The 14,777-nt window shown below is 40.5% G+C and overlaps 2 protein-coding genes across 3 annotated transcripts in view; one reads left to right on the plus strand and one right to left on the minus strand.

Moving 5' to 3' along the window:
• Nucleotides 1-1,801: 1,801 nt before the first annotated feature.
• On the plus strand, nt 1,802-13,669 carry LOC131885053 (tyrosine-protein kinase transmembrane receptor Ror-like). 2 transcript variants are annotated; one of them, XR_009373783.1, is made up of 9 exons: nt 1,802-2,209; nt 6,172-6,380; nt 9,898-10,091; nt 10,162-10,516; nt 10,639-10,803; nt 11,205-11,326; nt 11,656-11,829; nt 11,925-12,519; nt 13,392-13,516. XR_009373783.1 is itself a non-coding variant. In XM_059232977.1 (9 exons), the coding sequence occupies exons 2-9, from the start codon at nt 6,182-6,184 to the stop codon at nt 13,653-13,655; spliced, it is 1,632 nt and encodes a 543-aa protein (XP_059088960.1). In that variant the 5' UTR covers nt 1,802-2,209; nt 6,172-6,181; the 3' UTR covers nt 13,656-13,669. The 2 variants fall into 2 exon arrangements, 1 of the variants encoding a protein (XP_059088960.1); XM_059232977.1 differs by having other exon boundaries at nt 11,925-12,083; nt 13,392-13,669.
• Nucleotides 13,670-13,798: 129 nt separating this feature from the next.
• Nucleotides 13,799-14,777, minus strand: part of LOC131885054 (ras guanine nucleotide exchange factor M-like) — a gene marked incomplete in the record, with an annotated part of 6,770 nt that continues 5,791 nt past the window's right edge. The window contains 2 exon segments of the mRNA XM_059232979.1: nt 13,799-14,187; nt 14,678-14,777.

Raw genomic sequence — 14,777 nt, forward strand, 5'->3', positions numbered from 1 at the left:
CGAATGAAGTTTGGCATCATTGGGATACTATTTTTTGTTTATTCTCATATCACACATAGTATCTGCATGATATTATTGCTTTTTAGCTTTATCAAATTGATTCGAGTTTTGCATTTTAGTCGTCCTGCACAGCTCTTCCCTGTGGCGCCCCACGGAGAATCTGGACCCTATTCGAAGCCCTTTGAGCCATTGTTAAAGTGAATGCAATCTCCTTGTCTGATTGAGTGGCCATAAGCTATGCCAGAATGTGGGTTGTCAACATTGTGTGTTCACAAAACTGACGCTAATTTGCCGTGATTGTGCAAGTTATAAAGTTGTGAAAGATAGAATGGACTTTCAAGCAAATCCCTCAGAGTTTTGGGAAACTGATCAGTGTTACCATTCTTGCTCATATACCTCTCGTACAAAGCCTCTCGATACAGGGATTTCTTGGGAATGCAATGAAAGCCTAGACAGATAGAATAATAAAAGTATTCTTATCTTTTGCAGGAGTTTGTTGACAACAGTCGAAAGGCCTTGGAAGCTGCAGAAAGGCGGAAAGTTCTATCGAAGGGCGTTGAAACGTCAAACAGCAAATCCCAATTCATGGGCGACACTCAAACAAGTTTGACGATGGTTGACTAATTTCAAGACTTCAAGGCTGCCTCATGTAGAGAGGGGGAATGAACATTTCTATGTGTAGATAATTTATTTTATTACAGGTGCCATTTCTTAAAGACCGATGCATTAGATACCTTACGGTAATATGTTGTATATAGTTGAAAAAGACAAAATGCCTGAAAACAAGCCATGTCACATCATTAAACTCCTTCATTTGAAGACTGAGCAAGTGAATGAGACTATATTTCACGATACGGAGTGCAGTCGAAACATTCTGACGAAAAGGAAGAGAGCCAATAGTGTGTACCAATAAACGATACAAATATTAATGCCTCAGTGAATGAATAAAAATCGATATCATCATCTTGTAGGTACCACTCCTAGGCAAATTCATGGTACTTATTTATTTCCCCGGCTCCCATATTAGATATTGTGAAAGGAACAATTTATACGGTTTGCTCGTAACCATGATTCATGAAGCCTGCCTATCCATAGATGGGCTTCGCCCTGAAGTGTCGTCGATTAGTCTCAGAAAAATGAAGTACTGTTGGTCCGTTGGTTTCAAACTCGTTTAAATTAACATATAGATAGTAAAAGGCGAACAACAATGCTTGTTGCTCGTTTTTGTCAGATCATTTCACCCTTAAGAATGTCAAAAACATTTAAACAACTCGGTGAATATCAAGCTTCTTCCTCTCACTTTCCTTGTACGTATGTACCTTGATCTTCAGAATATGAACAAATGTCCCCATCTGTTCACCATGAGCGTGAGCTCGAACCCAACAAAGCTCCCTTGAATCCTCTTTGTGGGCCCTCAATCCCATTAGGGCTTTGGTATTGCATTATCAGCAGTCTAGAAGAATCTGCGTTAATTGCACCCATGAATGGGGGCGAAGTAAATCCCCAAGAGGCCGGAAGTAAACCACCGGTTGTCACATTTCAGACTTTATCATGCCAATCATACTGAAGCTACGTCGAGATTTCGATTTATACGATAGGATTATTAAATATCACTTTTACGCCCCACCCGAGGCGTGTTACGGTGCCCACTTATCTTCCTATTACGAATGCCCAACACCTGCACCATTAAGGAGGTGAGGAAATTATGGAACACTCAGCAACATACCTACGTACGTACGTTTGCATCAGCGTCTTTCCCATCCAATTTCCCTACGCTTTCACTGCCGAAGTCTCGGCAAGCTTCAAGCTCATCTTCTCTCAGTCCCCGGTGTTTCTTAACGTACTATATGTAGTGTGTGTTCGTTGTTTAGATTCTGGTCGTGTGTCCGGAAAGACCTTTTTCCCTCTCACTTTGAGCCTTCATTGGGTCCGCAGAATGGAACAGAGCCAACGAGCGAGGAGGTTCCATGAGCTCAGGCCAGTGATGAGAGTTGGAACACACCAGGAGCTCGGAGAGAAGAAGTAGGGATCGAGCAACGCTCAGGGAGGACGAGATAGCTTACATTCAACGAGACGACGCTAATGTAAACAGCACAAATTGAACAAGTCGTAAATGGGAGGAAAAATTTAATAACCTTCATGGCTGTCTCAGTGTTCACAAACGTCTAAATACAAGTGGAATTCGAGCTCAAGGAGATTTTGGAACGGCGTAAGTATGAATAGTTTGAGATGAATCAGAATTAACCTTAAGGAAAGTCGGAACTAACTTTATTGGTGGGTTTATGTGGAACAAGTCTATTTATCTAATGCGTAACACTTCAAAGTTACGTAATTTTGGATGAAAAGCAAGTACTGAATCAAAATAAGTGACATGATGCACCAATGGAAAAGTCAGTCATTTGAAAATATTTTTTCTCCCTTCAATTTTTTTCATCGTCCTCGTTATGTAAACTGTATTGACGTCTGTTTTTTTCGCAAATCGGGGACAATTGGACCTAATCAAGAGTCTTTTACAAACAACAAGAAGGCTTAGAGCCTTCTATGGAATGATTGACATGAACCGACCCAGACAAATGAAACGAATTGTTTTCTGACAATACTTCATTGAAGACCAGAGTCCAATTACCCAACTTGACTCAAACAGACTTTCAGAGTCCGACTTTGGTACTTTAGTTGCGTGATTACAAAAACGGCATTACGTTGGATGGATGGTTTTGATGCACACGCTGACAGTTTTCATGAAGCCCACCTTTGTTACTTTCAATATAGCAAGACCAAGCCAAACAAGCCACAAGCTAAAAAGGAACCGAGGGGTAAATAACTTGTTCCATGATTATGGACAGATATTTTGTTCAGAGCTGAACATGGCATGTTCAGTTTCATACATGTGCACATGCACAACAGCCATACAATAAAGCCCTGTGGACTTATGAAAAGGGCTTCATTCACCTGGTTCCTAACACAAAGGTCTTTAGATATGTTTGCTCATGTAGCAATGGTCAATGATTTTTGATAAGCTATAACACTAATCTAAGTTTGTGAAGTGAGTAAAACTTTCCTCAAGTTAATTCACAAACATAGTGGGTGGTGATTGTCACGTTTTACAAACATTTCAGAGAAATTCCAGCTTGCCCTGTTTCACTCATTTAAGTGCAACAGTGAGGTCAGAGCACCATTGCAGTAAATTTTGATCCTTCAATTCTGTTCCAAAACATTGAGTTTACATGGATCCCAGATCACAACCAAACACAGTTTTGTAAATGTTTGTGCTTTAAGAGTAAGTTCCAAGGCTTAGGTTACTAATCAGGCATCCTGATCTGCAATCACAGCATCATCAGATACAAATTAGGTATATCTAAATAGAAATATAGAAAGTGCCTTAACAACTGGCATTTGAAACATTTGAAGTGCATGAAAGGGTGCCTGAAGGGTAGCTAAAGCCGTATATGACATGTAGAATCAGAGACTATTATGTAAATGCGTTTGGTTTGGATCTGGGGCCAGGTAAACTCATTGTTTTGGAACGGAATTAAAATTAAATTGCTATGGTGCGCTGATCACACTTTTGTACTCTTCTAGATACAGAGCCTTACTCAATCCATTCATATCTAATCAAAAACGAGACGCATGTCAGGAAAGGTTAGAAAAGTCCGTGATCTTCTTTGGATGATTCATGGTTTTGAGGATGGCAGTGATGATTCCGTAACGCAATGCTCCAAATTGATAATCACGCAGCTGAAGTACCAAAATCGGACTCGGGAAGTCCGTTTGACAACTTGATGGTTCCTTATTTCGTTGCTTTAAGCCATGTATCTTCACTTTCTTTTCTCCCAGAAGACCAAAGCAGTGCTCATATTTGTGATGAACATGCCGAGAAGGAAAGCTACTTGACGTAGTCTTTTTATATTTCTTGCTAATTGCATAATCAATATGATATTGGTAAACACGTTCCGTGTCTAGTTTCTCTTTTGCCACCAAAGCTCTGTTAGATCCCTCCCATGATATTACAGGGTGACTGGAAGGAATAACAGTACGTTAATTTGGTATTCAAGGAACAAAATTCAGCAGCAATGCCAATTTCATTGAAAAAAGTTACTAAACAAACATCCAAAGAAGACGACATTCTGAGCTTATCACCCACCCAATATGGCCATCATTTGCGCCCAACACAGCCTCTAAATTGCAACAAATTCGCTAAGAAACTTTGCAACCGCAAAAGTAAGCACAAGAACTGTATTTTCCAGCTTTAAAGTATGTTTTAAGTATATCAATAAGAAAAAATGTGGCATCCATGAAAGTACACCATTAGTTGAACACTTCCCTTCAATAATAAATGACCTGGGATTGTAATTCAATCTCTTAACATCCCCAAAAAGTGTGATGACGTCATCTTCTCTTCCTGTTTCAATGTCCCAGTGCTTCCCTCCCCCCTCTGGGGCAACTTCCGGTGGCTTCACGAAATTCGCTCCTGTTTCTTGACAATAAAAATTGAGTGTTATTTGTTTGTAAAAAACCTTGATAGATGTCCAAGGCTTTAATATTTGCATGGGAAAGTTTGATATGAATGTTTGAGCCATTCGATTTCCAATGGTCAAAGTGAAATTGGCGTTATATCTTGCCACCCCGTACAGTGCTTGTTTAGCTAACGACAATCAACTGCTAGAAGAGTACTTGTCCACTCTCATTTCCTGAACACTTTTTACAGACATAATGTCAAGTTTGATATGGACTTGTGAAGTCCATATTAGGTCTAGTCCTTACGTTAGCTTCCTAAGGCTTGTGGGCCCAAGTAGTGGATTATTTGTCCAATTATCATTGGGTGCCATCAGAGAAAGGCCATTGTGAGTGGGCATTTTCGTCTTGGCACAATTGGTATTGGCCTTTGCTAGCCAAGACTGTTGCCAATACTACTGATTAGGGTAACATAATTGAAAATTAAACTCGAACAATAAAATTCTGGAGAGTAATCAATAGAATCTGTAATTCTCATGCAGCACTCGCACAGATCATTTGCTTGTGAAACAGTGCCGCCATATAGGTGATTGGTGTATATTTATTTCGTTTTAATCAAATATTGGAGGAATTTTCAATGTGCCTTAAACGTTTTGGAAAGGAAAAAACCAATATCCTGGACTAATTGGTAGTCGGTTGACGGTGCTTCGAACTCGGTCAAATTCGGCTGACCTTTTCAGGACGTTTCTACTTACGGTTTCTTACCATTTCAAGCCAGTTATGTTAGAGCATCCCAATTTATATTCATATTTTGCAAAACCTCTTTCTATGTTGTTAATATAGGGCTTGTTAAGTGAACGTGTTCATAAACAACTGACGTTATTCAATAAAGTAAAATCAAAGACAACATGACCAGCCAAAGCACTGTGCATGCATTAAATTTTGACATTACCTCCATTTTCATGCTTGTCTAAGCCAATAGCATTGTGGTACCGAGCCAATTGGATAGTGTGTTCACCGATTAACACCAAACATGTTCATTTTGTTGGGTTTTGTAAGAGAGCTAACTCAAAATTACTCGATTATTGAAAATTCAATGGGCGGATAATGCCAGTTGACTGTTGACTGTGATCTACCTCCCTAGAATGCCCAAAATCAGGGTGCCGGACCACATTTTTCCTTGAATTTCCTTCACTTGACATGCCCTATAAACTCAAACCATCGACACTGAATTTGAATGATATTTCAAATCGCCTTGGAACTTTTGAAAGGTATGACATTGAGCCAAAAAGAAATTTGACAAAGAAAGACAGAAAGAAGAACTTCCGACAAATTAAAAAAAGGAAAAACGGCATGAATATAAGACCTAGAACTAGTCAAAAAAATCCCTTGTCATATGTTTTGCATTTGGCATTTGAGCACATGTAATAAATATGTAATTGTTGTGCATAGAGTAAAACAGCATTGTCCTAAAATGGGCGCAAGTGTAGTTGAGGAAAAATTGCGAAGACAACAAAATTCCACGTACATTGTAAGTAGCCCCAGTGTACTGAAATTGGAACAGCGTCGTTCGTTCAACCTGGATACTTAACAAAGAGTTAGCTTGTTTACAAGACCATTTAGGATTGCGAAAGGAAGTGGTCTCAAAGGTCTCCATATTAGTCTTGTAACAACCATTTGAGCGTATATCTACATATGTATGAACACTTCTTGTTCTAGATCCCTTTCAATGGCCATGAGTGAACTTCGCCCTGATTTGGTTCCATTCAACACCATTCCGTTGGACGTCATTGGGTGTGGTTGTCAAGATGCCAAGAACTGCTCTTGTCCCAGCGACGGAGGCGGATGCCGAAATGGCTTCTGTTTCTGTCCTTCAAGTGGTCGATTGGAATTTGAGGACAGGCGATGTCACCCTGCCTTCCAGAACAGTAAGAAACCCGCCAGTTGGTCTTTATTGTTCACATTAATACACTGTAGCCTTAAAGACTTTGCTTTATTGCAAACAGAGAATGTTAAGGAATGGGTAATATAACTTAATCTTTTTGATTGCCAGGCAATTATCCCTCCGTTCCACAACTTGTGAAATTGAGAATGACATCAAGGCCTCAGGATTACCAGAGACATTTTACGTTGGTAAATTGTGCAATCTCTCGCATTGTTTAAAATTTCACCAATAGATAAATGGAACCAAAGAAGAGCACACTTTAGCAACAATAGAGCACTAATCATTTTCCTCTGTTCCCCATGGAAGTATTTTGTCTTTAACGCGTTATTCATAAGTTTATTTCAAGTCTTTTCCAAAACCATTCATGATGCACTTGAGCCTGGAAAGTCTTTAATGTTCAGGGTTAATCATAAACTGGCTTCAAATTATTCCCAGCACTGCAATAAAATACCTAAAGTAAATATAGTTTGTAGCAATGAATGGTTTTATAAAATAAGACTTAGGCCAAAGCGCAAGAAAGATTTGGTGCGGGAATTAGGAAATATTTCATCTATATTGAAATTTTGAATTAAGACTATATATTACACACCTGTCTATGTAAATGTCCATACTTTTTACACAGTTGTCCTAAAGTCATTTTTAATTAGGACCATTTCAATCCCATTTTTGACTAAGGGGCCAATGAAGATATTCAACGATAGGATCACGAGAACAAGTTTAGTTTCTTTTAAAAACGTTTATTTTCAAGGTAAAATTATTCAATCAATGCTCATCAGAATTATGTTGGCTTATTACGTGTCTTTTTAGCGTTGAAACAAGCTCATATCTTTGCCTTCAAAGGTTGATTTAATGATTATTTGCCCTTCAAAAAGATTCTTTTCCAAGCCCTCATTGTAAATCATTGTTGGAGCCGATTTATATTTAGCCTTTGGGGAGCACATCAACCAAGTCTTACATACCTAAAAATCTTTTTATATACTATAATAATAATGATAATTTATTTTCGGTACACAGAATGGATTCGAGGCACAAATATCATCACACAATCAATCGAAAGTGAATCTGATCAGTAATCGAGTTTGAATTTGCTGATTGATGATACCCGGGTATTGAAGGTTGGTCTGGAATGCTTTGGAGGAAGTTATCCAGGTCCTCTTTGAATTTGGGGAGAGGATTTTTTTTTCAACATAGATGACTCGAAGTGAAGAGGGCAGTTTGTCGTAGAGTCTTGGGCCTCTCTCAAGAAATGAGTGCCGCATGATTGATTTAGTAGTTGCATTCTTGTTGTAGTTCCAATGAGGTTGGATACAGGTAACACGCCCATTGTCTCGTTGGACGAAATTAATGTTCGTTCATGTGTGGGACAGCTCATGGATACATTTAAAAGTATGTGAATTAACGGCACAATTCACCCTCAAGTCCGGTCATCATCCTGCTGTCATTTCCGCACTTTAACATGAGGTAGGTTGTTTTTAAATAGCTCTAATAGTCTTCAAAGCGTTAAAAAAATCCCTCTTGAGACAGGTCGGGGACGGGATTGGAACCGAGGGTTTCTCTCTTGGCAGAAAATGCCTAGGGCCGCTATATTTCTGAGCAGGTCTCGTCTTTGGCCAATGATTTTGGGTTGGCAACAAGTAGATGCTCACCCAAACATTGCCCTTGTACAAATATGAGTTCGCTATCATGAGCCAGCCCTTTTTTGTATTGACATTCTTGTCAAACGAGGTGCTTCTCTTGACGGTAGCCTTCTCTGATTAGGCGTTGGATAAAGCGACAGCTCACTCAAAAAAAGTTCAAGAACCCCTCGCACGTGCTGTAAAAGTTTGAGTGCGACAGAAAAGTAGATTTCCCCGGCAAACGTTTGCCAAAACTGAGCTGAATGGAAAATGTGCTGGCAAATGCTCGAGTACTCGTATGTGCCCAAATTCATGAAACCTTTCTCCGACCGGCGCTTAAACAAGTAAAATTATTCTTGAACCAAGACTTTCTTAGACGAATATTAAGAGGAATAAAAGATTTTTTGATTGACGTCGTCGTCATTTTCGGTAATATATTTATCTGTCTAAGTTGGCCATGGAGAATTACCCTAATTCCCACCATAAATTTACCCAAAAGCGATGGAAGACTCAGAGAGGAACCTGGATGGAGTTGGCTGATTGATGATGGTACCCAATGTGTTGAGTCACGTTAGTTCCCACAACACTGATTAAGTGCTGTCTCAAATGTCAAGACTGCTACTCTACGTAGGTACCAACTTCCATTGCCACAAAAACAAAAGAAACACTTTTTATGAGACTACACTTCACATGTTGCATTCGGAATCAAATTTGACCACACACTTGACCACATCAAGTTATTATACATAAGGTACTCAATGAGCAAGGAATGCTTTATATTGTTACCGTGACAGAGAAAAAATAAGAACCGCTCCGAAGTGTTCATGATTGTCAATTACTGACCAAGCCATCAATCAAATTGAAGTTTCAACATACCATGTAGTACCAAATAAGTGGAAAATGCGTTGCTTAAGATAATAGATTCGAAAATTGAACTGCAAGAGGTCTAGTTATAAATTTCAAGCATTCAAGTAATTAGTGATGTTTTCGGTGATAAGAAGATTCGTTAGGGAAATGAAAAAGATAATATATCATTTTTTTAGGCATCGAAATGAAATGTCACGCCTTGACAACTGGATGAATCTTAGTCGAGTCGTCAATCAACATAACTTAATGCAAACGACAACTTTCAAATGATGATAAATGAATATGTGCTTAATAGATAATTGTAAACTTTCAGGTCAATACAAAACTAAACCCACTAAGAGTGCTGATCGGTTAGGTTTGAACAATGATGATTTTAGTTGTACTTTGAATGAGGAAACATGCAAAGTTGAGCTATAACAAAAATTGATCCATCGTTTTTAGCTTTAGTTTCTTTAAGATAGAAAATGACCCGAGAAGGCTTGGCATTTAAGCAAACATTCTATTGGAAAGCACAACCATAGCTGAGCATGAAAGGTGGACGATTGATAGTCTTTCTTGGGTCAACCATCCATTCATTCTTTGGACATCTTTAACACTCATGGAGGACAGCAAGTACGCATACATGCCTTCCAAGTAAAATTGGGCAAAGAGAGTAAGACCTGCCGACAGAGATTTTACCTTTATGGCGTTAGTTCCATCATTTTAACTGTTCATCAGGCTACGAAAGTGTTTTTTTTTGCAATTGGGATACTTTGCCCAAGGCGTTGAGCCGAGAATGCCCAACAAAGCCAATTAATATATCGTCCATATACAATTCCAATAGACTCCTTCTCACTGGTTCTCTCTCTTTAGGCATGGCCTTAACGTCTTGAAGCTGTTTCGAGAAAGATCCGGGAGAGCAGGAGAACCAGAGGCCTCTTTCACTCCCGTTTATGTTAGGGCTCAGTGCAAAAATATCACTTACTTTTCTTTGAGGATTAGATTGATCCATCTTACATCCGTGACATCTACTTTCAGGCGAAGGCATCGGCCTCTCTAACAAATGTCCCATACCTTGCTCGTGTGGTTGCCGATCCTCGGAAATATGTGGACTTGATGGTCGGTGTTATTGTCCAGATGGAACGCTCGTGGTCCCACTAGTTAATGGAACAGATCACTTAGTTGGACACAACCAAACTTGTCCCAAAATAATTTCAACAACGGACCAAGTGGTGAGTAGGTTTATAATGGCGGAATATTCTAATGGAAACTTCAACCCAACCTCGTTTTTCAACATGAAAGCCGTCAGTGATCTCTTCACAAGAAGATCAGGCAGCGATTTCCATTCAAACTGAGATTTTGTCGATCTTTGCATTTGGCTTTCTGGTCCTGTTCTTGACGTCCATTATTGTCTACTTTCTACGAAGACAGGATCATCGAAGAAAACGACAATTTCATTCTTGTCACCGAAATAATCAGTCCTTGATGATGGATGGTTCGCCAATGGCGATGGCAATGACCTCCAATGAGCTGTATGAAAGTGGCAGACTACTCTCACCAGAGACTTTAAGTCTCTTCGGTTCCAAATTAATTGAACAAGATCGGCTCCAACTGCAAGAACAGGTTGGTCAAGGCAACTTTGGAACCGTTCACCGAGGTAATGTAGAATCAAATTACATGGACTTCCAATCAAACATTTGCATCTCTCAAAAGTGTTCCTCAACAATCATTCTATGGTATGGATCAGCTCGGTCCTGAGTATTTCTTACTTTCTTTTAGGACTACTTTCGTCTTCGAATGGTTCGACCTCGACGGAAGTGGCAATCAAAATTCCACGAATATCAGCCAAACAAACCAGCAGTCTTAAGGATTTCTACTTGGAAGCTCAAATTGCCACCACTTTCGATCACGAAAACATTCTCTCGTGTCTTGGCATCTCAGCAAGTAAGGCCCTACCATTTCCTCAATGTTTTGGCAGGTAGCGGGTGCTTGAAAACCACTTGATGGGAATACAGTGGAGAATGAAAAGATTTGAAATACCAATTGACGAACTGGATAGCAATGAGATTTTACTTGGACATTCCATACATGATTGATGAATTCTAGCAATTACGAATTACTTTTAAAAAAAGCTCCTCGAAAATATTTGAAATATTCTTGTTCATTCTGATCTATAGGGCAAATAGGACTGCCACCTACTGAATTGAACCATCCGATTTCTACATACACATGCTAAATTCATTCAAGAAGTATCAATGTGAATTGCGATCGTCCTGATTATCTTATCTGTCTTTAAACAAGCGATACATCACGTAACGTTCATTGAGCCCGTTTCTCAAATGTAGATCCCAATGAAGCCCCTTGGTTGGTGTTCGAGTATATGCCTTTCGGAGATTTGGCCGAGGTTTTGCGGTCCAACAGCGGGGTGCCTTCTTTGCAGAGGCAAGATCTGCCTATTCTCGAAATGGTAAGCCATCATAAGCCAGCCTTCCGATTGTGTTGGAGTTCTCACAGCCTTCACTTGACTTATTTTTGAGTCTCGACAGCGAGGTAGACAAAAGTCTCACTCACTAATGCTAAGACATTACTGTGATGGGTTTGACCCATAGATAACTCATATATTTATGGTTTTCTTTGGTTTAACCTGATACAGTATGGCATGCAATAAAGACTGTCATGGTGTCACTTTTGACATATGTTGTCCGCAGACCAATCCTAAAGTAGTGCCGTCACGAAATTTGAAGCAGGAATGCCTTAAAGTGGAGAAATAATACTGCGTAATTGTTTCTATTCAAGTCGGATCTCTGGTGGCTAAGTCTACAAGTCGCTCAAGGTATGAAATATTTGGGCGATCTTCGCTACACACACCGTGACCTGGCCGCTCGCAATTGTCTACTTGGGCGCGATTTGAGACTGAAGATCTCGGATTTTGGCCTCACCCGGGACATCTATACCAACGAGTATTATCAGGTATGCTCTTCGAATGAATGGAACCCTCGGAGATGCCTTCAAGTCCAACTGCTGTCAACGACAAGTTTTTACTCGAGTTTTGCTCTCAATTACAGATGGGAGAACATCGGCTCCTGCCCATTCGATGGATGTCGCCCGAGAGCATTCAGTTTGGAAAGTTCTCGCCTGAGTCAGATATTTGGTCGTATGGGGTGGTGTTGTGGGAGATCTTCTCCTTTGGGAAAAGGCCCTACTTTTCTTATTCAAATCAAGAGGTGAGCGCAAACACCGAGCCATGAATGGAAACGTTGGCAACCTTGGCCAAATGCCAATCCGATGGGACCCAAGGAAAGAGAGGGACTCTTTTGGGCATTTCCCTTGATGTTGAGCCGGTCGTGGAAAGTGATGGTCAGGGAAGACGACGAGAACGAAGGCCTCCTCTTTTTTGGCTTTGCATCTTAATACGTTCTTTCGTAATGCATTCACTGTGTGTACTGTGTATGCAGTCTGTTACTAGTGCAACGTAACGTCCGTCTGAAGTACCAATTAGAGTGAAAGACTGTCCATTTCACAAATTGGCTAGTTGAGATATTTGAATTACTTTGGGCGAAAGGAAATATGTACGGTGGACAAATACAACTTCATCCTATGTAGAACTTGAGGAATAACAACTGATGTTTCCAGAAACAAGTTCAATTGATATGAAAAAAGGTGGGTTTGTTCATTTTATCAATTTTTAATCGGCCTCGGACAACGCCTTGGTTTCATAACATCATTTCAGGACGTTGCACTTTTTCAATAATTTGCAATCCCATTTGCCTTACAAGCGAAACACGATCTACGCTTGCCACATTTCGTCACCCCACCATGTTATTGAGTCGCTTGCTGAGAGTTCATATTTCAAGCATCCTTACCAAGGTTCTAGATTCGCAAATGCTTTCTGTTTACGGGTGTTCCAAACACACACAAGTGTGCAAAGCGAAATGCCTCTCAATGCAACTGAGTCATCTGATGTAACTTAATGACTGAATAGAAGGCAAATACCAGATTTTTGAACAAAACTGTTTTTACCTATTTAAGTGAGAATGACTTACGTACTTCATATCCCCAACTACAAATGACGCCTGTGTTTTTTCCCATCACTTACTCTGTCAAACTTGACTAAACTTTTGACCCGAGATGGCTTTCAATTGGAACATTCTCATTTCTTTTGTTAACATGTTCGCGAACAATATACTAAAACCAAGCAAGCATGTTGATTACTTCTACTTTGAGCCTCCATTAGGCACTTTGCATTAGAAAAAGAACATTTTATCTCTTCATGGCATCACCATTCAAAGGAAATTTCGTCTGCCGTTGCAATCTGTCTTGAGTAACTCTTTCCAAAATGAGAAATTTGCCTCTATTATGATATTTGAACGCACAGGTCCCATTTCCAACTTAGTGAAAGTACAGCGGGTAAATTGAAAGGGGAGTGGGCACTCTTGAAATTGGGCACGTCCACAAACTGCAAGCAGAGACCATTTGTATTCCACGTTTGTGTCAAGTTATAATGCCGTAATAACCATCCATTTCCCTTCCAGGTGGCCGAACTACTGCCTCAATGCAAGATTCACCTCACGCCACCAGAGTCATGTCCAGACCTTTTAAAGTCCATCATGCTATCCTGTCTCGAACTCGAGGCTCAAGATCGGATTCGATTTCCCGAGATCATCGAGAAGCTGGAAGTCAGACAATTCTTCTGTCATACCAATCCGAGTTATGTCGAAACCAAGTTCACTCCCCATCCCACGGCCGCGGAGCCCTTTTCCCACAACGACCTCGAATTTGGCGAGACTCGGGAATAATTTCAGGCGGAAAGGCAAGTCAAGTTCAGCCATTCATTTCCACTGGAATGACGCTCCAAGCGAACCCTTATCGAGGAAAAATGGAACACACAAGCCCGCAAGGAACATTGGGACATCTCAATCCCAATCATGACCGCACTCTGTATGGTTCTCATAGGGATAAATAGTTGATATATTTCGTGTGTACACAAGAATAAACAAGGTGAAAGAAGAACGTAGCTTGATTCAAAGTCGATATTTTCGCATAGGGGAGGGGGGAGGGGGGTAATATTGATTCTCATTCTTTATCACCAGGCTCAGTCGGGACGCTCGGGGCGATTGAAAGAGCTCACCACCGATTTGGCACCACTACTGGCACAGGGTATTGGGGGCTCTTCACGGATTGGGGCCGATTCTTTGCGTCTGAAGCAATTCTTGGCTGAGTATCCACGCTCACCACGCGATACAAAGCCCATGGCCTCCTCGGGAAGTTTGGCCGGCTCTTCCACGATGCTCGTCTTCGCACACAACTTGGCCAATTTGCGATAGGCATCTGGAACAAGATGATTCAAGTCAAGCACACTCCATGGACAGTACAAAGGCACTCTAGAGTACAACTATAGTTAATCGCCTTTGTTCAAACTCAAAGCCACGGAAAGCGCATTCATTCATTATGGCAAGCTACCCATAACAACGTACATTGGAAATTTGCTCAAATTGTCCTCGTAGTTCCTTTTGATGCGAGTCGCTAAGATTCCTGTCTGAATGGGATGTCAAGAACAAGGAATTTCTTGAGCTCGAACAAATTGGGAGATGGGAGAGAATTTGGCACTACCAAGAAAGGCATCCTCGTCCCTGACAAAGGGAAAGCAAAACTGATTTTGAAGTCCTCTCTTATCAACTAGGGTAGAATCCTGGACTAAATTTCGTTTGTTCCCACTTTCCTGAGGAACAGATATCTTGATCTCCATCATTTACATGCAAGAGGCTCTGAGCTCCTTTAAAAGCAGGAGAACGGGGATTACTTGAGAAGTGGGAATTACCTTTTCGTAGCTGCTGCAGAGTGAGATTGGTGTTCATCCAATTGATGGATGTGTTTTCCAGTTCGTCGAGTGAGGAAGCCGAGACCATTTGATCGAAAGA

Source organism: Tigriopus californicus, chromosome 8 (assembly GCF_007210705.1).
Source record: "Tigriopus californicus strain San Diego chromosome 8, Tcal_SD_v2.1, whole genome shotgun sequence".
NCBI lineage: Eukaryota > Metazoa > Arthropoda > Copepoda > Harpacticoida > Harpacticidae > Tigriopus > Tigriopus californicus.